This window comes from Strix aluco, chromosome W (assembly GCF_031877795.1).
Source record: "Strix aluco isolate bStrAlu1 chromosome W, bStrAlu1.hap1, whole genome shotgun sequence".
Taxonomy (NCBI): Eukaryota; Metazoa; Chordata; class Aves; order Strigiformes; family Strigidae; genus Strix; species Strix aluco.
Window position 1 is genome coordinate 16,484,125 of NC_133970.1, and position 26,057 is coordinate 16,510,181.

The 26,057-nt window shown below is 44.3% G+C and overlaps 1 protein-coding gene and 1 long non-coding RNA gene across 3 annotated transcripts in view; both read right to left on the reverse strand.

The window, feature by feature from the left end:
- Positions 1-18,581, reverse strand: part of LOC141917664 (Golgi phosphoprotein 3-like) — an 83,047-nt gene extending 64,466 nt beyond the window's left edge. For both annotated transcript variants that reach the window (XM_074811040.1, XM_074811041.1), the window contains exon 1: positions 18,098-18,581. In XM_074811040.1, coding sequence (XP_074667141.1) covers positions 18,098-18,310 — 213 coding nt within the window. In that variant the 5' untranslated portion in view covers positions 18,311-18,581. The remainder of the gene's footprint in view (positions 1-18,097) is intronic.
- Positions 1-26,057, reverse strand: part of LOC141917666 (uncharacterized) — a 407,503-nt gene that overhangs the window by 102,562 nt on the left and 278,884 nt on the right. The window lies entirely within an intron of this gene.

The following is a 26,057-nucleotide window of genomic DNA, read 5'->3' on the forward strand; positions in this document are numbered from 1 at the left end:
AAAGAACACTTGAAATAATACCACTTTTTCTTTAACAGAAAATGTTAGTTTTCAGTTTCATGATTACTTCCCTTCTAGAAATTAACAGAATACTTTCTCAGATATACTTCATGCAAAATTTTTATTAAAAACAGCTTGGTACAGGAGAGGAAAAAGTTACAGCTTTGGTTTTTAAGAGCGCTTAGAAAAACTGAGAAGTATCGCTAGAAAGGCTTTAACAGTGTTTTTGCCTCTGTTCTATGCTAGACAGCTGGACATAAAAGAAGGGACTACACTACACTCAAAGTTATCCATGAATAAATAATATAGATTACAGATTAGCCGTGCTGTAAGAGCAGGGCTAACCACACTAGCTGCATGCAGAACCATGAAATATAAACACCATTTCAACACAAAGTCAACTTGTATCCAAAGTGCTGCTTCCAAATCAGCATGTCGTCCTCCAAAGAGCTCAAAAGCAGGATTTACTCAGCAGCACAGTAAAGAGGCACTTCACTGCATCTTGTAGCACACATGTTGGAAGTGTGGGAAAAGCAAAACAGCAAAAAAACCTGACACATGGTGCCCAGAACAAACACAGGACGGGATGGAGATCCAGTGATTTGTGTTGCCATGGCACCAAGGAGGAATGAGAAGCGAGGTGGAGGCCATGCAGTCCTGTTCTTCCACTTTTCTCAAGGAACATTTGACATGACTATGCAGATTTCTCTCCTGCTCTTCCCCTTCTCTCAAGGACTGTTTTGCAGAACTCTGTGGACCTTATCTCCTGTTCTTCCTCTTCTCCCACACCTTGCACCAAGGAATGTGCTGTGTTGTTACTCAAGAAACAATGGCTTGACCACAGTCCCACCCACTCACACATACATACTGAGATAAATACTACCCCGAGTTTGTATCTAAATCAGAGGGACGATAACCTGATACCAAATCGGAGGGACAGATTGATGGGTTTGTGCTCCTCTCTCCCCCCCCCCCCCCCAGAAGGGACACCTTTTGGTAAGATTTGGGCCCTTGGCTATGCCGAGTGATTACCCAGGAATTAAGCGTGTGTGATTGCAATTGTTTTTGTGTGCAGTGCTATATAGCCAACCTGCAGTTTGTGCATTTATCGCAGGCAATCTCAAAGAATCTGTAGATGTTGCACAAGAATAAACCGTACTATTCATGAACCTGACTGCTTCTCTTGAATGCCACCGGACCTACAGCACATGGGCTGTTCGTGCATCTGGTGTCAGGCCTATAGTTATGGCCATAATTGGCATAGCTATTAAGACATAAGTCCAGCTGCCCCTAGCCCCTCTATTCTCTGAGGACCAGCTAGAACGCAAGGGAATTCATCTCTTACCAAATTAATTCATTACCTTAAATGCAACAACACAGAATTTGGGTCCTCCTCCCACACCTACTATCTTCTGCTAGCCTATAATTTATGTATGAACATGAAATTTAAAGGGACTAAGGTAGGCAACTATGAAATAAAGAATTTTTCATCACAGACATTACATACTTTGTTGTTATTAGGCCCTGAACATTCTGCCTAGGAAAGTGGTTGAGTCACCATCCCTGGAGATATTTAGTGGCACTTAGAGACATGGTTTAGTGGTGGACTTGGCAGTGTTAGGTTTACGGTTAGACTTGATGATCTTAAAGGTCTTTTCCAACCTAAATGATTCTATGATTTGAGAAAAAGCACACCTTTGTCAAGGTTTCAACACATTCATACATCATTCTTCTTCTGAAATGCGAATTCCCAGTAGATGCCTCTTCACGTTTCACTCATTTGTCTCAGAAATTTTCCAGCAAAATTTGAGAGCTTTTGAGTTGACATTCATGCTGTTGCTAAAACATTTTTAATGGGGGGGGGGGGAGGAAGAAAAAAGATATGAATATGGCTTTTGAAAACTCGATCATTTGTTACACAGGCAAAAAATCCCAGACTTCCGCATCATAATATGAATTTCAAAAAAGCCAAATCTTAAGAACGGGGAAAATGCCACCCATATTTTGAATTATTTCAAAATTCCTACTTCACCTTTCAGAAAAATCTCTTTAGAAATAAAATATAAAATTCAGCAACAAATCCAGCTACTCAGATTTGTAAGAAGAATAAATAAACTACATTTTAGCACTAATCTGATCAACACAAAACAGCACACCTTATAGCAGGGAAACTAGCTCCCTAATAACTTATTTCAATACAATGGAAAATATTATAAGCTGCAGACCTTCACATGAACTATTTTAGACAAAAAGCTATGTTGTAACACTAAATCTTCAGCAATAAATGAAGTTTCATGACAGACATGAGTAGCAAAGATCCAGAAGAATTTCTGTACCTAACAAAGTGATTAAACATTACTTCACTCTCACAAATGAAATTTTAGTCTTCACCAAAAGTGTAAATAAAACTAGAACTATTTACTGTTGCAACAGACTGCAGCACATGATTATTTCAGCATACTCTATGTGAGTTTTCTTTCAGCAAATAAGGAATTAGTTACAGATCAAATAAGTATTTTATCTTACTAAATATAATTATCTGAACTACAGTAGGTGCTGTGTCTCTATAGCTGCTTCATTTGTTTAGTTGTGGCACACTGTATAGAGGACAGGAGCAGCTGCGTGCATTTTTATATTTTAATAGATTCCCAACTTCTACTGAGAGAGAACTCCAAAAAGGAAAAAAAAAAAACAAACACACCCAACCATAAAAACCCCTACCTATACAAAAAACTTAAATGGAGCGACAGTTATAGAGCACAGCCACCTAGCAACCTCTCAGTTTTCTATGGAACCGACTTACAAGATGTCTGGAAGAGCTGTAATGAACAAACTGGCCTTTACTCGTCTCTTAGCTGTTGTTTTTACATAAGCTAACTTAATATTTATCACTCCTTTTGGGAGTGATGACCTCAGATGCTTCAGTAGTTCCACAGAATAACCTCCCTTTTGCTGTGGCTTTGACCTATCCTACTGCAATACTATTTTAACCTAATACAGCAAAGTATTTTATTTTGGTATTTTTTATTCCTATAGCAACAGGCTATTGTTCTATTCTAAATGGATGAACATGATTCCCTTTCCCAATCACGTTTCTAAAGGGTTTCCAAATAAGTTGTAGGTGTTCTTGTGATGCTCCTTTTGTTCCACTATATTACCTGCTGCTCCAAGGACGCTGCATCTGTCATGTAATGTGAGCATGCACATATTTTAGTACATACCCCTTAAAACCTATCTTGAAATTGGAATACAGAAATAGTTATGTATATACATGTGGCATTGCTGGAGAACAATGGACATGTTGTGAGCGATACAGACCAAGGGGCCTCACTGTAACAACAGGCTGCAGCTGTGTTCAAGGACATAAACAAGGCCGAGACGGCCTGAGAAACTACATTCCTGCCCAAGAGATAAAGATGTTGGAATGTCGAAAACAGGGGGTCTACCTGGGGGGAGAGCAGCGTGTGGACACCACACCGGGACCAATCATAGAGGGCAGAAGGGCGCGTGAACAAGTAGCTTTAGCCTATTAGCAATAAGATAGTGGCGCGTGAAGCTTGTGATAGAGTATAAATTGCTGTGTAGCCTTTAATAAAGTGGCATCAACTTGATCACGTTGGTCGTCTAAATTGGGTCCGAGACTTCCGCATCGGCAACTGGCGCCCGACCAGGGACCCGAGGGAGCCTCATCGAAGATACGCGGGACTCAAGCCCTGGGGAATCGGGACCCTCCCGTCGGTGCCCTCCCGAGCAAGAGAAGACGGCCCAGAGGGGGCAGAAGCAGCCGTAGCAGGCGCTGCCCCGGCGCCTGGGAAGACGCGCGAGCAATCGTCGGGAATCTCGCCCTGATCAGGTGAGCGGCTGGGGAGGAGATGGGGTCCGCGCTGGGTAAAGAAGAAGCGGCAGTGGTTAAGCTTCTCCAACACATACTCTCTAAGAGAGGAGTTTCTTATGATGAGGGGAACCTGAGGAGGGTGCTGTTGTGGGCTCGGCAGCACGGACTAATCCCCTCAGTGAGCGCAGCCTTTGAAGCAGCTACTTGATCGGCGCGGCACTGTGGGACGACATTAGTTCAGGTTCTAAAGACAGTAGGAAACTCTCCACTGTGTGGAGATTGGTCCTAGACACTCTGACAGAACTGAAAGCGGAACGGCAGACCCCCGCCTCCGCTTTCGCTGCCTGGTCAGCAGAGGCCGAACGCGCTGGCGCTCAGGATTCCGCCACTGCTGGGACGTTCGCGGGATCCCTGTTCCCCAAGGCGGCTCCTAAAAGGAGGGACGGGGACGCTGCACGCGCAGCACCCGTGCGGCAGGAAAGTCAAGAGCAAAAATCAACAGGTTTACTACAGCTCGACTCCCCCCGCTCAAGCCCAAAAGATCAATCACCGGAGCGCACGGCACCGCCCCGCTCCCGCCGCCTCGCCAGAGGAAGGCGCCGACCCAGCCCTGCCCCCGTCCTCGCCCCCGACACCCCGGTCGGTGCAGGAACAATCTCGTTATGGTTTACAAGATCAGCACTTGCAAGAACTAACGAGAAAATTAGAGCAACTTGAAATCCGAATGCAGCAAGCGGCTCAGCCCACCCCTACGGCACCGCCGCCTCCCCCTCTTCCTTTTAACCCCTTCTTCCGCGACACGGGGGGGGGGGTGGGGGGTCGGAGGGAAACGCGCTGCCATCGTCGGTTCAAATGGGAGGGGGGGCACTGGCTCAAAGGGGAGGGGGGGCACTGGGACGCGTGAGGGGTAATGGTAATCCAGCATATCGATGGCGGGGAGTTATTCGGGATGCGATAATTGAGGGGCAGTTTAACGAACTTGGGCCAATGACGTTCCCGGTAACAGTAACCTCACAAGGCAAGGAGTGGGAAGCCTTAGATTGGAAAATGATTAAAGAAGCAAAATTAGCCGTAACACAATATGGGTTGAAATCACCATATACAAATTCAGTAATTCAGCATATGATTGTACAAACCTTACTAACAGCTTCCCAACAATTGCAATTTTTCCAACATTGGCAAGTGGCCTGCGAGGCTGCGGCAGCCACACCCCGTCAGCAAGGAGATCCTCTGTATGGGGTGCAAGCTCAGATGCTGACGGGTGCAGGTCCTTTTGCTAGCCCCGATTGGCAAGTAGGATTTCAACCAGAGGCGTTACGGTTAACCCAAGAATTGGCCTTAAAAACGATTCTAGCCGTACATGATGAATAAGGAGCGCAACAGGGGTCCACGGAGCCCTATCCAAAATTTATTGCTAGACTACATGCCGCTATTAATAGTAATCCTGACTTAAATGATGAAATGAAAGTTAAATTTCTTCATATGCTTGCTTATGATAATGCTAAAACTAAGAAAGTCTTAAGCCTCTTACCCACCTGCGGCCGAGCCCGGCACCGCACTCTCAGCCCCCCTCCGCCACAAGTGGCAGTTTCTACAGAAGCTGCTGACACTGGGATGCAGCGCCCCTTGTCTGCCAACACCACATAATCAATAAGCAATGGCTTTATATATTCTTAACAGTGTTTTGATGTTTGCAGCATTTATCATTTTATGTTGTGTGAGCAATAAGTGTAAGAGGCCTCTTTGTGTGATTGTTTTGCGCGTGCAAGACGCGGCAGCTGCGGACTGCGGACTTCTCTGACAGAGTGCCATAGTACCCGCTGGGTCACTGGTGCTGCCTGTTTGTTCGGGCTCAGTGTTTTAAGTGTCATAGGTGAAATATCTCCTCTAGCAGGAGGCAGTAATTCTGTGTTAATTGTTGTCTTGAATTTAGGTGCATACTCTGTGGGGAGAGTGCACCCTTGTACCATCTATCTAAGAAGGGTATTGTCATAAAAATCATCTACAACCTTACAGGTGTTGTTCGTTTTACCAGAGGTCAAACTTACTCAGCTTGTTTATTTTACTACAGCTGGGGTGACTCAGGATTTAGATCAGCACATACTCCTCAAACATTTTGAGCTCAGACAGGGAGACAAAGTCGACCTCTGATAAAATGTAACCTCACTAAAGCAGAAGAATCTGTTGAACTGACAGGCATTTTACATACTGGTGCGGATGTGACTGTAACGTCTGCGAGCAGATTGGCTGTTAGCTCGGATAACGCGAGTGCTTTTCGGGGTTGGTGGTCACAGAATCACAGAATCCTCTCGGTTGGAAAGGACCTTGAAGATCATCCAGTCCAACCATTAACCTAACACTGCCAGTTCCCATCTACACCATATCTCTCAGCGCTATGTCGACCCTACCCTTAAACACCTCCAGGGATGGGGACTCTACCACCTCCCTGGGCAATCCATTCCACTGCCTAATAACCCGTTCTGTAAAGAAATGCTTCCTGACATCTAGTCTAAACCTTCCCTGGTGCAACTTGAGGCCATTCCCTCTTGTCCTATCGCTTGTTACTTGGTTAAAGAGGCTCATCCCCATCTCTCTGCACCCTCCTTTCAGGTAGTTGTAGAGGGCAATGAGGTCTCCCCTCAGCCTCCTCTACTCCAGACTAAACAACCCCAGTTCCCTCAGCTGCTCCTCGTACGACATGTGCTCCAGACCCTTCACCAGCTTCGTTGCCCTTCTTTGGACACGCTTGAGTCATTCAATGGCCTTTTTGTAGTGAGGGGCCCAAAACTGAACACAGAAATCGAGGTGTGGCCTCACCACTGCCGAGTACAGGGGTAAGATCACTTCCCTGTCCCTGCTGGTCATGCTGTAATGTTTCAAAGCAAATAACTCATTCATGTAAGGGGCCCAGAAAACTGGGTAGCAAATATTCATCCATTTATATTGGAAACCCCTACTATATCATGGGGTCGTGACTGTATGGCTCAATGGGGAACTCAAATTGGATCAAATTTCTCTTAATCCCCATTGCAGCACAACCCACCCTGAAACCCACCCTGAAACTAACCTGGAAAACAGAATCACCTGTGTGGGTGGGTCAGTGGCCCTTGCCAATGGAACAGTTGTGCCACCTGAATGATTTAATTCACGAACAATTAAGTCCAGGACATATCGTACCTACCACCAATCCTTGGTAAATGGTGACTTTTACATGATCTCCAACACATTAATGATGCCACGGAGGATATGGGTACGTTACAGCCAGGAATGCCCTCCCCAACAATGATTCCCCGAAACTGGCATCTTGTAATAATTGATCTAAAGGATTGATTTTTTCTCCATTCCCTTGCATCCGGATGATGCACCTAAATTTGCATTTTTTGTTCCCAGTATTAATGTTAGTGAACCTGCAAGACGGTACCACTGGGTTGTTTTACCATAAGGCATAAAGAATACTCCCACAATGCAGGTCCCCCAGGCTGTTATATATCATTATATGGATGACATCCTTATAGCAGCAGAAACACAGGAGATCATGGAAAAGGCTCTTGCTTTAACCAAAGACTCAGTATCTCAAATGGGGTTGCAAATAGCACCTGAAAAGGTACAGAGATCATCACCATGGCAGTACCTGGGGTGGAGAATTTGTGAACAGACCATTGTCCTGCAACAGGTTAAACTTAAAACTGATGTTAAGACTTTAAATGATTTACAGAAACTGTTATGAACCATAAATTGGATACAGCTGTTGTTGGGCCTAACTAATGATGATCTGCATAGCTTGCTTTATATTTTGCGAAGAGATCCTTCACTGACATCACCCAGAGTACTTACAGAGAAAGCAAAAACAAGATCTCCACCGTGCAGCTAATGCCATCTCAGAAACACAGCAAGCACGGCTTTCACATGCAATTTTTCCACCAAAATGCCAGGGCAATACAAAACCAGTTTTCTTTATCAAGGCATCAGGCTAAAGACATCATTTCCACTTGCCCTGAATACCAGAGGACTCCCTCTCTTCAACAGCCAGTGGTGTCAACCCTCGGGGACTCACCTCCTCAGAATTATGGCAATCTGACGTCACTCACTTCGCTGCATTTGGATCATTAAAATGGGTGCCGTCAATATTGCACCACTTCTCATCACAGATACCAGATCAACAAGAAGTCCAGGGCAAGGTTCAAGTCCTGGAAAGTGGTAACTGGGAAGGACCATATCCTTTAATAACCTGGGGAAGAGGTTATGCTTGTGTTTTCACAGGTTACAGTCCCAGTGGTTACCAGCAAGGTGTGTGCAATCACACCCGAGGCATGAGAGGCAGCTTTTGGTGAACACTCAGGAGCCGGCTGTGGGTGCTGTGGATGCCCCTGTGCCGACAGTTCACCATCTCTTCAACTGATCATTTAAGCAGAATGTATGGGTAATGCTTGCTGCTGCAATAGGACAAAATACACTATCTCTGTCCTTAATCACACTACAGTTGCCAACTCTTTTAAGAGAAAATGCTGACAGTAAGTGCAACTCCTTGATGAAATATATAGGCTTACTAGTCACTAGTGAAAGATGTAGCTTAGACAACATGTAGTTATTAATAAGGATGAAATGCTATAAGAATGTGTGTATTCAACTTTCTTTCTTTAGCAATATTAAGAATTAAGGACTCAAGTGTTTAACCTTATTAGAAACTCCCTTGGTTTTCCCCCTTGAGTGGTGGCCAGGCTCTGGGTGGAACCCAACAGGAGGATGAAATCAGATGTTTCCGCTCAAAGAAAAGTGCCAGTTATTTTGGCCTGAGAAACTACATTCCTGCCCAAGAGATAAAGATGTTGGAATGTCGAAAACAGGGGGTCTACCTGGGGGGAGAGCAGTGCGTGGACACTGTGAGAGACGAGAAACCAGGCCTGTGACAAACTAAGAAAAACAGCCTGAGAAAGCAAAAGTTGAGGCTGATCAAAGAAATGCCTCAAACACTCGCAAGACAAAACTATGAGTCACAGGGTGCATTCTGTGGAGGTCGAAGCTGATAAGGCTGCCCCAATAACACAGGATGCAGCTGGAGGAGGGAGCCCTGTGGAGACAGGACAGCTCTGCTCTGGTGCACCTGGCCCAAACTTCAAGGGCCATCTGTCCGGTGAATGACCTTTGCTTCATTATCCACAAAATGCATATTAAAGTTAACACCCCTCAATATGCTAACAAGGGCTAACATGATCATGCTAATTACATCATCCCATGAAACACCTCACCCCTCCCCGTACATGGGATACGTAGGTATGTGGGTCGACCTAGGGGATGGACCCAAGGAAAGTGGGTATAAATCAAGAAGGGGGGGGGGGGGGGGGGGGGGGGGCCGGGGCTGGAGAGAGAGTGCAGTGAAGCGAAGAAGACGGATGCCAGCGAAAAAGACGGATGTCTCCTGTGCCTCCCGGAACCCTCGTCGGCAGGATCAGCGCAGAAACCCAGACCGGTGATCTGTATTTCCCCATTCCCTCTATCTCCCTCTTTTCCCTTTCCCATTAAGAAATGCAAGTCATATTATATTGCTTGCCACAACTTGCTATATACTTAGCCAACTATCATGTGTTCAATTAGTACATTGTGAGTAGTTAATAAATGTTTAGACTTGGAGACTTGTTGTCCGCTCCATTTGCGAATCTGAGTCACTTGTCCCCCTCATCTGAGCGGGATGTGACAGACACCACACCGGGACCAATCATAGAGGGCAGAAGGGCGCGTGAACAAGTAGCTTTAGCCTATTAGCAATAAGATAGCGGCGCGTGAAGCTTGTGATAGTGTATAAATTGCTGTGTAGCCTTTAATAAAGTGGCATCAACTTGATCAAATTGGTCATCTAAGTTGGGTCCAAGACTTCCGCGTCGGCATATACAGAAGATACAAATGGAAGAGGAACCTGTCATGGTTTGAACACTGCCAGCAGCCAAACACCATGCAGCCAGTCACTCACCCTCCCCCCCCCCCCCGCCCCGGGGGATGGGCAAGGAATAAAGGGAGACTCAGTTTGAGATAAATTTTAATAATTGTAATAAAATAAAACAATAACAATAATAATAGAAAGTACAAACGGGTAATGCACAATGCGATTGCTCACCACCCACCGACTGACACCCAGCCTGTCTTAGCTGGGTTCAGCTCGACCGCAGATTTACTCTCTGCGTCTTTCCTTGTTGCCCACATGGCGCCCATCGCCGGTCGGCGCCTACAGTCGCAATCCCGAAAATGAGAGAGAAGCCCCCTCCTTCCCAGCCGCCCCTCCTTTATGTACTGAGCATGGCACCACATGATATGGAATACTCCAATGGCCAATCCAGGTCCAGCACTCCAGCTGTGCCCCCCTCCCAGCTCAAGAAAAATTAACTCTATCCCAGCCGAAAGCAGGACAGAACCATTGGTGGAAAAAAGAGCAACCAGCCCACATACATAAACTACATTTTAATTAGGCCAAACAGAAAAAAAAAAAAAAAGACAGACCATGTCCAGGAAGCACATGCATATGCAGTTAATTGTGTTCAAACATTAAGAATGGGATTGAGGTGTGCTGTGTTTGGTTTAGGGCAGCTGGACATTCCTATCAATGAACCCATACTGCAGCAACAACCAGGCAACAATTCAAAAGTTTGAAGCACTAAACTCATCAATCCATCACTGTCTGAATCTTCCTGAAAAACTCTCTCCTATGAGTAAAGGTTCTGCCATCTACACTTAAAAATTATAAATGGTAGCTCCTTACATATGAGGCTTTTTTTTTTTTATACAATTTACATAGTGTTAAAGCCATATTCACCAGTGTTTAATATTAGAAATAAGATTACCTGAAAAAACTCTCAAAGCTAAGTTATCAATGCAGTTATCAGTGACTTTTCTGAGAAATAAGCTATTTTTAGGGAAACATGTTCTTAGGCCAATTCAGACTATTTTATTTAAACTCAACACTAAATTATTTTATCCTGTTGCAATAAGAAAGACGTTATCAGCTTTAAATTTACTTGCTTTCAATTGAGCTTATAGCTCACATACCTGCCTTTGCCTTTCCTTTACACTTCATGTACTTAGAGACCCTATATTGCTTTTCTCTGCTTGCTGTCATGACAAAATCTCACACAAATGTCACAGGAAATCAATGCTACTGGAAGTAAAAACTTTATAAAAAGCATTTCCAGATGCATAAAGTACCTAAGTTTTGCTTACTTATCATTAGAACAATAGAGAACAAAAAAAAAAAAAAATCATCTTTGAAAATTAATCTATAGTTTTATTTTCAGTTTTAAAAGAGGAAAAAAACATTAAGACAAAGTGGTTTACATAGTGTAAGAGAGAAGGGTACTAGCAGACACAAAACCATGGTGTATGCTGCAGTTTGTGCACATAAGCCCCCTGCCCTAGAGATGATGTTAACATTCTTTTTGTCTGACATCTCAACTGCAAAATCCTTATACCTTATTGACTGTTATAAAGGACACTGATCAATGGTTTACTGCACTGGATTTAAAGGATGCTTTCTTTTGTATCCCGCTAGAAGAAGAAAGTCAGAGACTATTTGCTTTTGAGTGGGAAAGCCCTACTACTGGTCAGAAAACACAATTATGTTGGACTGTTCTGCCACAGGGGTTTAAAAATAGCCCGACTATTTTTGGGAATCAATTGGCAAGGGAATTAGAAACCTGGCAGAGAGAAAACGAAGGAGATATCAATTTATTACAATATGTAGATGACATTCTTTTAAGTTCCCAGACAAAAATGGACTGTATGCAGTATACGATAGATCTTTTGAATTTTCTGGGAGCATACGGATATCGAGTGTCACAGAAAAAGGTTCAAATAATGCAAACAACTGTTACTTTAGGTTTTACTATCACCCAAGGAGAACGAAGCCTGGGAGTAGAATGGAAGGAAGCAATTTGTCAAATACCCAAGCCAGCTTCTAGAAAGGAACTAAGAGCACTCCTCGGAATGGCCGAATGGTGTCGCCTGTGGATAATTAATTTTTAATTGATACCTAAACCACTATATGAAGCTGTAAAAGGACCTAGGAATCTCCTTGAATGGACTCCAGAATGTCAACGGTCGTTCATTCAACTAAAACACACTTTAATGACAGCCCCAGCTCTAGGATTACCCAATTTGGAAAAACCTTTCAAGCTGTTTGTTCATGAAAGACAACATATTGCGCTTGGAGTATTGACTCAAAAGACTGGATCCTGGAGGAAACCGGTAGGATATTTTTCGAAACAACTGGATCAAGTAAGCAAAGGTTGGCCTTCTTGTTTACAGGCAGTCGTGGCTACAATAATGCTTATACAAGAAGCAAGAAAATTAACTTTGGGGCAGAAGTTAGTTGTTCAAGTACTGCATGCAGTAACAACTGTACTGGAGCAAAAAGAGGGGCATTGGTTGTCTCCAAGCAGAATGATAAAATACCAGGCAATACTGTTAGAACAGGACGACACAGAGTTAAAGATAACCTCTGTACTAAACCCTGCCACATTGCTACCGTTGCCAGGAGAAACAGAACTGAAACATGACTGTTTGACAACAATTGAAAAAGTGTATTCTAGTAGAGTTGATTTGAAGGATATACCCCTGAGGTCAGTGGAAATGAATTTATTTGTGGGCAGGAGTAGTTTTGTGGATCATGAAAAAAAAAAAAAAGCAGGATATGCTGTGGTATCAGAAAATGAAACATTAGAAGCAGGTGCACTACCAGCTGGCACCTCTGCTCAAAAGGCAGAATTAATAGCCTTAACAAGAGCTTTGGAAATTTCAGCCGGTAAAGCTGTTAATATCTGGACTGATTCTAAATATGCATTTGGAGTGGTCCATGCACACAGGGCATTATGGAAAGAAAGAGGCCTCTTATCAGCACAAGGAACTCCTATAAAATATGGGAATTTGATAAGGAAATTACTGAAAGCTGTGAATTTACCAAAACAAGTAGCAATCATGCACTGTAAGGCCCACAAGATTGGAGATACTTTTGTAGCTGTAGGAAGTCATAAAGCAGATATGGCTGCAAAATGAGCAGCCAAAGAAGAAATACTCGGCTTGTGGCCTGAAAAGTATCAAAATTTGGGCCAGCCCCCACAGTATACAGAAAGAGATGAACAGCTGACTAAATTAACAAACGCAGAAAAGAGCAAGGATGCTTGGTGGGTGACTGAAGACCAGCGTGTGATACTCCCTGAAAGTCTAATGAGGGAACTGCTGGAAAGATCACATAAAGAAACCCATTGGGGAATTAGTGGATAACATGAAGAACTATGCTCTAGGCATAGGAATGACTGGTATAGCAAAGAGCATCATTAACAAGTGTGACATATGTCAGAAAAACAATCCGCAAAATAAACCCAGACCTCCACCAGGAAGAATAAAGAAAGGAAATATACCTGGAGGTTATTGGCAAATAGATTTTTCTGAACTTCCCAGGCAAAATGGGTATCAGTACTTGTTGGTATTAACTGATACTTTTCCAGGTTGGCCTGAAGCTTTCCCCTGTCGCACCAACCAGGCTCGAGAAATGATTAAGGTACTGTTGAACGAGATAATACCTAGATTTGGAATACCGGTGGGAATATCATCAGATAGAGGCCCTCATTTTGTAGCAAAGGTAATTCAGTCCTTAGTAAGACTTTTGGGAATAAGATGGAATTTACACACCCCTTGGAGGACACAATCAAGTGCAAAGAATGAATCAAACCTTAAAAAGACAGATGAGTAAAATTTGTCAAGAAACTCAATTAAAATGGCCAGACGTTCTCCCACTAGCATTATTAAGGACAACACCAAAGTCAAAGGAAAAGGTTAGTCCATTTGAGATATTATATGGGCAACCGTATCAGAGCCTATCTCGAGAGCCAGGAAATGAAGAAATAATAGGGAGACAAAAATATAAAAGTATATATAATATCTTTGGAAAAAGTTCTTTCTTCTCTTAGCAGGTATTTGCGTCAGAGAATACCGAGTGAACTAGACACAGTGGTCCACCCTTATCAGCCAGGAGATTTGGTTTACTTGAAGACTTGGAGTGATGAACCTCTGAAAGAAAGGTGGATGGGACCGTTCCAAGTTCTTCTGACAACCTATACTGCTGTGAAGCTGGATGGAGTTAAACCTTGGATCCACTACACACAGGTCAAGAAGGTGCCTACACCTGACAGCTAGGAGGTACAACCACAGGAAAATAATCCTTTAAAGCTAAGGATTCGATGAAAAGTGTATGAATTGCACTTGGGACTCATTTGAATCATATTTTGAACTTGATTGTGTGCAAGTGTATCTGTGTTTAATATGTTTAATTGTGCTTGGCTTAATAATACTTTTTAGAATTCTTTGTAGACATGAACTCTTTAATCCTAGCATGGGTAATATGTATGTGTATTGGCATAAATTGGATGTTGACATTAACACATCCAGATCCCTGGAACCAGAATGTTCATTTCCCTATGATCCAAAAGACAATGAGAGCAGCAAATAAAACTGACTGTTGGGTCTGCACTCATTTTCCTGAACATTCCAAGAAAGGAATTTCCATTATGGGATTACCTGTCTCATTTAATACATCCTGGAATAATTTATGGATTAGGCCAGTGTGAGAGACAACTTGTAAAAACAGGCCTGAGGGAAACAAAGACTGAGAAATACAGCCTGAGAAAGAGATAAAAGTTAGCAGGGGGAGCGGAGGCCCTCCGAGCTAAGGAATGTCTCAAACACTCACAAGTAACGAAACTATAGTCACGGGGTGGATGGTGTGGAGATCAAAGCTGATAAGGCTGCCCGAATAACACAGGATGAAGCTGGAGGAGGGAGCCCTGTGGAGACAGGACGGCTCTGCTCTGGTGCACCTGGCCAAATTTCAAGGGCCATCTGTCCGGTGAATGACCTTTGCTTCATTATCCACGAAATGCATATTAAAGTTAACACCCCTCAATATGCTAACGAGGGCTAACGTGATCATGCTAATTACATCATCCCATGAAACACCTTACCCCTCCCCATACATGGGATACGTAGGTATGTGGGTCGACCTAGGGGACGGACCCAAGGAAAGTGGGTATAAATCAAGGGGGGAGGGGAAGGAGGGGGGGGTTTGGAGAGTGCAGTGAAGCGAAGAAGACGGATGCCTCCTGGAACCCTCGCTGGCAGGATCGATGCAGGAACCCAGGCTGGCGATCTCTATTCCTCTATTCCCTCCATCTCCCTCCTTTCCTTTTTCCCCTTTTCCTTCACTACCATTAAGCAATGCAAGGCATACTGTATTGCTTGCCACAAATCGTTATATACTTAGCCAATTATCATGTATCAAATTAGTACATTGTGGGAAGTTAATAAATGTTTGGACTTTGAGACTTGTCTCACCGTTGTCCGCTCCGTTGGGGATTTATGAATCTGAGTCACTTGTCTCCCTCATCTGAGCGGGATGTGACAGCCAGATTTTTCAAAATTAGAAAATGTAGATTCCCAGGATTGAGAAGTGGAGACCCCAAAATTTCCAGATGTGAAATGTGTAACAACAAACAAGACCTTATCACCTGGAAATGTATTGGTAAGGCATTACTCATATTGTAGCTGGTTTATGCAATTGCATAAAAAGATTAAACCAACTGGACACTGGTCTACACCCAGAGGAACTGGATGATATTGGTTATGTGGTCATAGTGCCAGAAAAACCTTACCTCCTAATTGGGCTGGAACATGTACCTTAGGTGCACTGGTTCCAAACATTACAGTTACCAAAAGATTAGGAAAAGATTTGTGGTTAAGATCTTATATGAAAATTCACAATAGAAATAATGCATTGACATAACAACGTACTGCTTATTATTTGTTTGTAAGATGGTTCATACCTTGGTTAAGAGTTAGTGAACTGGAGAAAGCTATAGTAAATATATCAGCAGAATTAGAGTTCATGGAAAACAAGACTATGGATGCAATTATGGCCTTACAGGAAGAAGTTTCCAAAATTAGTAAAATTACAATTCAGAATCTAATTGCCCTCAACATGCTGTCAGCACCTCAAGGAGATGTTTGTACAGTAGTAAACACCAGTTGTTGTGTATATGCAGACCAATCAGGAAGGATCACTACAGATCTTAATGAGATTTGTAAACATACCAAAGTTTTACATGAAATACAAGATGATACCTTTTCGGGATTTCAAGAGGTATAGAATTGGCTAACTTCATGGTTCCCAGATTTGTCTCTATGGGTTAAGAAGATCTTAGTTATTATTGCTGTGACAATTATGATATTTATTTGCATTTATGTTTTACTTCAATGTGCTTTGAAATTATGCATTACTCTCGTTAATCAGGCAACGAAGAATGGAACTTATTTAAAGGGGAATTATAAATAAGTTTCAAAGGGAGGAATTATTACTCTGAACAAGGCCGCTTAAATTTTATGTGCTTGCTACCCATGGGAAAGAATGTATTGTTTACTGGGAAACTGTAGGCCACAAAACTGTTTCTCATCGCACATTGCAGGCCCCGCAAATGCTTCTCATCACACCCAAGGACATATAGTACATATTACTGTCCATATAAATGTTTCTCATCAAATACAAGGACAAACTGGATGCATCAGATAGGTCAGTCTGTTCTTAAAACCGTCAACAATAATTAGTAAGGAACTTATAATCAGGAGCTACCGTCCTTGAAGAAGAGAAACATCCTGGAAAATGGAAGCTTGTTAAAATTGTTTTAAGTAAATCAGTATAAGACCCCTGCCCAAATAAAGACCCTCACCCTTTGAGCTTGCGCAGAAAGCTGAAAACCCACTGTAACTTTAAATTGGAGCAAGCATGTTACTAACCAATGAAGGATAGAAGTGATAAGTAATTAACCAACAATCATTATAGTAAATATGTAATCACATAGTTTGGAGTGTATAAATACTTTGAAGTTCTTTGGTGTGGTGTGCTTGATCTGTGGAAGCTTTCCACCTAGCACCCTGCGCAGAAAAAACCCAGTATCTCCTCTCTAAACTAATTTCTGGTTTCAAGAGTCTTTATTTCAGGTAACATACCCACATGCATTAAAAACAAATGTTAGCTAGGAAAACTACTCTTTAACCTATTCACTATCAATCAGCAAATTTATTTTAGATGCAATGTACAGTTCAAGAACATAACTTAGCAGCTTTCCCCCCTTATTCTGTGCTCATGAACACACACAGTTTTAAGAGACTTACACCCAAATCAATGAACTGTCTTCATTAAGTTACTTATCACCAAAAAAAAAAAAGCAGGTTGCTTAATTAAATTCATATTATAACTCATATCTAAAATACAGACATATGCTTCACCATACACCACATCAAACTAAACCAACAGGACTGACTTTCTGCAGTGTGCATGCTTTTTATATTGATTACCGCTTTCAAATGAAAGAAAAAATCCAGCACACTGGTAGAAGTGTACCTTTCTCAATGACTGTTATTCACAGTATCATGACACCCAATTAAGTTATAAATTCAGTAAAAACACAGAATTACATAATGCCATTTCCTCGTTTTGACACACTTCTCATTATTCAAGGCCCATTTTTGTCAAACTTATCTTCCTGAAGTTTAAGACATTTTTAACATGCATTAGTCTGGAAAGTTTTATTAAAAAGAGCTGCTAAGCATCCTACAGCACCTGAGAACCCCCTAAGTACCATATAGTTGTGTCTGACAAAATACATAAGAGTAGACAAGTCTCCCACATTAGAGCTATGGGTAAGTATAGGAGTATAAATACAGGTCTAACCAGGGCCTCCAAGTCAACCATCAACGTTGTCAGAGGCTCTAGCTCCCTGTCTTCCCCCAAGCCCTGCACTGCCTTCCTTGAGATGCTACAAATATTAGAGCCCCTCTGCAAACCCCACATCCAAAGGGCAATCCAAAATTTCCACCAGGTTCCCTTTTGCCCAACATCCAAGCACCTTCCCCACCTCCTCCAAAATCTCGAGCCTGTTCCAGCATGAGCCCCTACTCCCAGCAATATCACAGTCCCCGTCCCCAGCAACGCCTCTATCCCAAACCCACAGCAACTCTCACCCAGCAGCGTCCTTGCACCCATCCCACCCGCACCCTAGCGCCACTTGGGCTCCCCCATCAACGACCTCCATAAGCCCCCAAATAACCGGTGTCCTCTCAGGCACCCCCTCCACAGGGCCCCCCAGCACCACCGGGCCTCCTCAGCCACCCCCCGCCCAGCGCCCCTCACCTCGGCCCGACCCAGCCCCGCCGCCCCGGCCCCGGCCGCACCTCACGGTCCTTGAGGCCCAGAAGCAGCACCTCCTCCATGAGGGTGAGCCGCGTCTCCTTGGAATCGCCCTTCTCATCATCGCCGGAGTCGTCCCGGCGGCCTTCATCCTCCGGGCCGCCCCCCGCTCCCCGCTCCTTGTCAGCGACGGCGCTGCGGGAGGCTTCGGTCCGGCGCTGCACCAGGCCGGAGCTGCGCTGGGTCAGGGAAGCCATGACTGGAGGCGGCAGGAGGGCAAAAGCCCGCCGAGTGAGAAGGGCTCGGCGACAGCTCGGGGGGGGGGGGAATGAGAAGGGAGACGGGAGCCGCTTCCGCCTCTGCCCTATCCGCACCGGGGCAGTAGTCGGACAGGGGGAGTCATAGGGAGTGGGGGCTCGGCCGCGGCGGAGGAGATAGAGGCAGTGGCGATAGTGGCGGTCGGCAACCCCACTCTGCGACAGCCGAGCTAGCAAAGGCGGCTTCTTCTCCAATATGGCGGCGCGGGATGATGTCAGCGGAGAATGAGACAGCGGGAGGAGGGGGGATACACGACCGGAAAGGGCAGCGGACCGGAGGAGCTCCCCACGGGGCAGGAGGTGAGGATGGAGCGCCCCGGGGACGCAGCTCCTCGGCCTCAGGGAGTGCGGGTACTGCCGGCTGTTGTTGACTGTTACCCGGGGCTGTGGAGGACGATTAATCCAACACTCTGGGTGGAGGGGAGGGGAACCGGCCGGTAGGCCGGTGCCCGCTGTGGCATAACCCAGGGGCTGGGTAGTACACTCTCTTAAATTAATATTTTTTTCTTAAAAAGTGCCTTATTTACAACCTTAAGTCTGCTTGATTTCATTTTTAGCCACAAGACCATGTCTGATTGCTAGTGCAGCCCCCCAGGAATATACCTGCACATATATATGTATACACTCATCGACTAAACTCAGGTGAGTATGTGGAGCTCTCAACAGTCTTGACTTTAAATCTAGTAAATGGAGTCCCTCGGCTCTGCTGTCAATGAGGCATCTTTTCAAACTTTTAGCCCTTTTGAGCATGGCATGCCAAAAACTCAAAAATACTTATCAAGGCTAAATCCCATCTATGTTTCCAGGTAGCATATTTTATTAAAGAATAAAGGTGCTTAAGATGCAAGGCTGGCCTACACTTTCTAGTCCACAATTAGGATATTGTATTTGGTCATATTGTTGTTCCAAAATCTGGGTTCTTTTACCCAGTGTGCAATGAGCCGAAAGACACACCGAGTCAAAATATTTGTTTAATTCATATCTGTGCAGAGATCAGTGCTAAGTGGTAATCCCACAAAACTAGCACACCTTGGTTAACACATGGTAAGCATTTATACATCCAGAGTAACAGTTATCAGTAATTTTTACTGATAAGTTTGGCCACCCTTGTTCTCATTGGTTCTTGTGAGGTCTCATCTCTAATTAAAGTCACAGTATCCTCTTTTTTAACCACACATGTTCAGTGAGGAAGGGGCTTTTCTTGGTAGGGGGCTTTTTCCTACTCAAGGGTGGGTTTTTACTATGTTAATAAGGAAAGCTCACTCATAGTTCAAGTAGTTTTCTCCTTGGTTTTATCAGCAGCTTTTGTTCCTGTGCACTTATCTTGGTATTTCCCTGCTTGATGGTCTTATGGTGTCATCCCTCACACTTATCTCACTATTTCATTGTTTTAATCACAGTGTTGCTTCTTCAGGGTCGCTCTGTCAGCTTTACAAGTTCCTTTATCGGTTCCTTGCATTCTTTCACAACCCTCCTTGGGTCATTTTATCAATTAAGATGTAACAATATTGAGATATATATAGATTTTTTTTAATAATATATATATTATGTATCTAAGAAATAAAATATTTATATAAATATATATATTTAAGTGCACCCTCTTTACTAAGAGCTCCAAAGTCACTTTGTAAGTCAATCCATTAATTTCCACACCCCTAATTCTTGCACTCGGTGGATAAGGAACTGGCTGGATAGTCACACTCAAAGAGTTGCGGTCAATGGCTCGATGTCCAAGTGAAGGGGGGTGACAAGTGCTGTTCCTCAGGGGTCAGTATTGGGACCAGTGCTGTTTAACATCTTTGTTGGAGACACGGACAGCGGGACTGAGTGTGTCCTCAGCAAGTTTGCCAATGACACTAAGCTGTGTGGTGCAGTCGACACGCTGGAGGGAAGGGATGTGCCATCCAGAGGGACCTGGACAGGCTGGAGAGGTGGGCCTGTGCAAACTTCATGAAGTTCAACAAGGCCAAGTGCAAGGTCCTGCACATGGGTCGGGGCAATCCCAAGCACAAATACAGGCTGGGCAATGAGTGGATTGAGAGCAGCCCTGCGGAGAAGGACTTGGGAGTATTAGTGGATGGAAAACTGACTATGAGCCAGCAATGTGCACTCGCAGCCCAAAAAGCCAATTGTCTCCTGGGCTGCATCAAGAGAAGTGTGGCCAGCAGGTCGAGGGAGGTGATTCTCCCCTTCTACTCTGCTCTCATGAGACCCCACCTGCAGTACTGTGTCCAGCTCTGGGGCCCCCAACGTAAGAAGGACATGGACCTGTTGGAGCAGGTCCAGAGGAGGGCCACAAAGATGATCAGGGGGCTGGAGCACCTCCCTTATGAGGACAGGCTGAGAGAGTTGGGGTTGTGCAGCCCAGAGAAGAGAAGGCTCCGGAGAGACCTTAGAGTGGCCTTCCAGTACTTAAAGGGGACTACAGGAAAGGTGGGGAGGGACTCTTTATCAGGGAGCATAGTGATAGGAGGAGGGGGTAATGGTTTTAAACTGAAAGAGGGTAGGTTTTGATTAGATATAAGGAAGAAATTCTTTACTGTGAGGGTGGTGAGGCCCTGGCACAGGTTGCCCAGAGAAGTTGTGGCTGCCCCCTCCCTGGAAGTGTTCAAGGCCGGGTTGGATGGGGCTTTGAGCAACCTGGGCTAGTGGAAGGTGTCCCTGCCCATGGCAGGGGGGTTGGAACTAGATGATCTTTAATGTCCCTTCCAACCCAAACCATTCTATGATTGATAAAAAAAAAAGCAGATATACAGTAAGTTTTGTCTGACATTCTGATTCTTTTATCTTTCTAGGTTTTTTTAATTAAAATGTTTTTCTGTACCAGGTCAAATGCCAAACCAAAGCTTAAGGATAGAACATCACTGTTACTTTTACCAAATAAGCATTTGCATGAAGAAGAAATAATGCAACAGCATTACAAAATCTGTTTTCTGGAAATGTCTTTTCTGAGTAGTAATTATACTCAAATCTTTATTAATTTAGTCCTATATGAGCCCCTCTGATATTTTGCTGAGGATTACGATTGAATGACAGGCATGCAATTGACCTGGTGTCATAGTTCAACCCCAGCCGGCAACTAAGCCCTACACAGCCGCTCACTCATTCCCCCCACAGTGGGATGGGGGAGACAATCCAAAGAATAAAAGTGAGAAAACTCATGGGTTGAGATAAAGACAGTTTAATAGGTAAAGCAAAAGCCATGCACACAAGCGAAGCAAAACAAGGAATTCATTCACCACTTCCCAGCGGCAAGCAGGTGTTCAGCCATCCCCAGGAAAGCGGGGCTCCATCACATGTAACAGTTACTTGGGAAGACAAATGCCATCATTCCACATGTCCCCCCTTTCCTTCTTCTTCCCTTGGCTTTATATACTGAGCATGACGTCATATGGTATGGGATATTGTTAAAGAATTTCACCAGACTGCAGGTATCTCTAGGCTGGCTTTATTAACAACTCAGAGTTGGGCCATCACCTCTGTGAGTGGCAACAGCTAAAAAAAAAGCGACTTCTATATATATGATTCTTCATAACATGCAATACAATATAAAAAGATAAAAAGTCTTTGGTGATTTTCCAGGAACTTATGGTTCTCAATTCATCATCAATTTCAAAAGTCCATTATATTCCACAATTTCGCCTAGTTCCCATCGTTCTGTTCCAATTCTTCTTCTGACGCCACTGCTCACTGATGCAGTCTTCAGTCATCATGATTGTTTATCTTCTAATCAATCTTCATCCCAATTCATTTTTAAACTTCTGTAAAAAGACTCAAAATATTCTATTTAACATATACTCAATCTATGTCTAGCTTTCCTATTACCTAGCTTTTCTAAATTGCTTACCCCAAGTTAATCACTTATTTCTTAGCTTTTGTCATGTCTAAAACTTAATACCTAGGATTAATTTTTAATGATTCGGCTTGACTGGGTTTTAAGCCAGCCATGATGAGGGCTGTACAGGGGACAAATAAGCAGCATGTGCATTGAACTATCAGTATTGTTCTTAGAGCACCTGTGCATACTGCATTGAGCTGTCAGTATTGTTTCTAGTGCACCTGTGCTCTATTAATCAAACCTATAAAACAATATCTTTTTATTAATTATTCCTGCTATTAATAATATCCTAAGAGAAAAGAGTTTTCTAAAGCTTGCTCCTTTTACAATATCCCTTTGGTCAGTTGGGGTCAGCTGTCCCAGCTGTGTCCCCTCCCAACTTCTTGTGTACCCCCAGCCTACTCACTGGTGGGGTGAGGAGCAGGAAAGGCCTTGACTCTGTGTAAGCACCGCTCAGCAGTAACTAAAACATCCCTGTGTTATCAACACTGTTTTCAGCACAAATCCAAAACATAGCCCCATACTAGCTACTGTGAAGAAAATTAACTTTACCCCAACCAAAACCAGCACATTCTCCACCCCTTATTCCATACCATTTACATCATGCTCTGGTCCCACTCTATCCAATACAACCTCATTAACCACCACCCCCCTTCCCATACTTTGATATAATACACAGATATCATTCCCTTAGTCTATGGACCACCCCTGTGAAATGTCCATAAAATGCCCATAAAGCATCCACAAATGTCCACACAATGTCCCTTGAGTTCATTTAGTCCATGACTTTGGGCTCCATCCATTATGGTGGTCACTCAGGACAGGAGAGGTGGTGTGTTGTGTGGAGTTACTGGGGACCAAAGCCACCTCAGGTTGGGTCACTGCTGCACTTGCACTGCTTCTTGTAAGGCTTGGCCTCCACTGGTTTGGGTGGTTCCTGCTATAGTAATTCCTATAACATGCAACTCAAATCATGGGTTACAACAATTTAAAGGTATATCCATTACAATCTCCACCCCTGTAGATTGCTGTAACCTGGGATTTGAGTTGCATGTTATGGGAATTACTATAGCAGGAACCCCTTGTTGCTAGCCAGGCTAGTGCAAGGGGAGGAGTTCATTGCAATGTTAAACCCTATGCTAAATCTATTAACCATTATCCATTAATTAACCATTATATTATTAACCATATATTTAACCATTATCCAATGTTAAACCTAGCCCAATGGGACTAGGGGTTCCTCCTCCTGATTCTCCTCCCCATCCCACAGGAGGGGGAGTGAGAGAGCAGCTGTGTGGGGCTTCGTTGCTGGATGGCGTTAAACCACTACAGCTCTATTATGCATTGAATTAGGAAAGCACAAATCAGCCAAAAGTCCCAAATCTCTCAGGATAGGTACACCATCTGTCATTTCACAGCAGGAGAACAATATCAGCTTCAATATAGACACAACAAGCTCACACAATCCTTACACAGACAGACAGAAAATCTGCCTTAGCTGATAGCTAGCTGCCTATGAAACTCCAGACAGATGTTTCTGTGCAACACCAGGATCAATTACTGCTTTATTGTTTCTGTATTTTCAAATTCCTCAAAAATAAGGAACCCTGGGAAGAAGCAAGAATAAAATGTGCAATAGACTGTGGTGGTTTGACCTTGGCTAAATGCCAGGTACCCATCAAGTCACTCTATCACTTCCCCCCCCCTTCCCCTTTTTTCTCAACAGGGCAAAGAGGGGAAAGAAAATAAGATAGGAAAAAAAAACAACCCTTGTGGGTAAAACAAAAGCAGTTTTAATATAAGCAAAGCGAAGCAAAGGTCCGCGCACAGAAGCAAAAAAAAGAAAACAGATTTATTCTCTACTTCCCATGAACAGGCGATGTCGGGCCTTCTCAGGAAGCAGGGCTCCGATACGCGTAGTGGTTGCCTCGGAGGACCAAGGGTGACCCCAGCCCCTTCCTCCTTTCTCCCAGCTTTATACTGAGCAGACGTCAGATGGTCTGGAATATCCCTTTGGTCAGTTCGGGTCAGCTGTCCTGGTTGTGTCCCCTCCCAAGATCTTGCCCACCCCGTCCCACTGCGGGGGGAGAATGTCAGAAAGAGCCTTGGTGCAGTGTAAGCACTACTCAGCAGTAGCCACAACACCAGTGTGCTATCAACACCCTGCCAGCTCCCAACATAAAACACAGCACCATGAGGGCTGCTACAGGGGAAAACAAATTCCGGCTCAGACAGACTCAGTACAGTCTCCACCCCTTATTCCATACCATTTACGTCATGCCCAGGTCCCACATAACACTCATTTATTCATTCCGTAAGCTTTCTTCACTCCTCCAGATATTCAGTGACTTGGCTCCCATCTGTCAAGATGGATGTTCAGGACAGGAGCAGTATGTTTGACTGTTGGACTCCAGCACCGGCTAGGTTTGGGTCATCATCGCACGTATCTGGTTCACTCTTCGTCGTTTCTACTTCCTCCATCACTTCCTGCAACATACAACTCAGCCCACAGATTATTTTCCCCCCAAGGTTAAATCTCCTTGAGGCACACACTGAGTAGCCCCATCCTCCCGCATTACCCACCAAGTACACCCAGGTCCCTGAGCAAAAACAATCCCACGAGTGGGCTTGCCTTTTCCCAAGGGACAAGCAATCCACACTGCCTTCCCCAGCCATTTCCCCGTGTATACTACAGGGACCTTATCTCCTCCCCCAGTATGAAGGGGTTTTGTTTGGGCAGGACCAGGACGGTTAACAGATCCTCTGGTGTTAATTAGCCAAGTGGCTTCTGCTAAATTTATATCCCAGTGCTTCCATCCCCCATTGTCCAATGCTCTCAACATAGTCTTCAACAGTCCATTGTATCTTTCAATCTTTCCAGACGCTTGTGGGTAAGAAGGGATGTGATACACCCACTCAATGCCATGTTTCTTTGCCCAGGAGTTTATGAGATTATTTCGAAAATGGGTCCCCTTGTCTGATTCGATTCTTTCAGGAGTACCATGTCGCCATAAAATTTGCCTTTCAAGACCTAAGATGGTATTTCGGGCAGTGGCATGATTTACAGGGTACGTTTCGAGACAACCAGTAGTTGCTTCCACCATGGTGAGTATGTAGCGCTTGCCTTGGCGCGTTCGTGGCAATGGTCCAATATAGTCAATTTGCCAGGCCTCACCATATCGAAAACTCAGCCATCGCCCTCTGTTCCAGGGAGACTTTACTCGTGTGGCTCGCTTGATTGCGGCACATGTTTCGCATTCATGAGTGACCTGTGAGATGGCCTCCATGGTCAGGTCCACCCCTCGATCACGAGCCCATCTGTACGTTGCATCTCTCCCGAGATGCCCGGATGTTTCATGGGCCCATCGAGCTACAAATAGCTCACCCTTGCGCTCCCAGTCCAGGTCCAGCCGAGCTACTTCAATTTTGGCAGCCTTGTCTACTTGCTCATTGTTTTGGTGTTCTTCGGTGGCACGGCTTTTGGGCATGTGAGCATCTACATGACGTACCTTTAGAGCCACGTTTTCCACTCGGGCAGCGATGTCCTGCCACAGTGCAGAAGCCCAGATGGGTTTACCTCTCCGCTGCCAATTGGTCTTCTTCCACTCCTGTAGCCACCCCCACAGGGCGTTAGCCACCATCCAGGAGTCAGTGTAGAGATACAGTACTGGCCACTTTTCTCGTTCAGCAATCTTCAGGGCTAGTTGGATCGCTTTTACTTCTGCAAACTGACTTGACTCGCCCTCTCCTTCAGTGGCCTCAATGACTTGTCTGGTGGGACTCCACACAGCAGCTTTCCACTTCCGATGGTTTCTTACCACACGACAGGATCCATCAGTAAATAGAGCA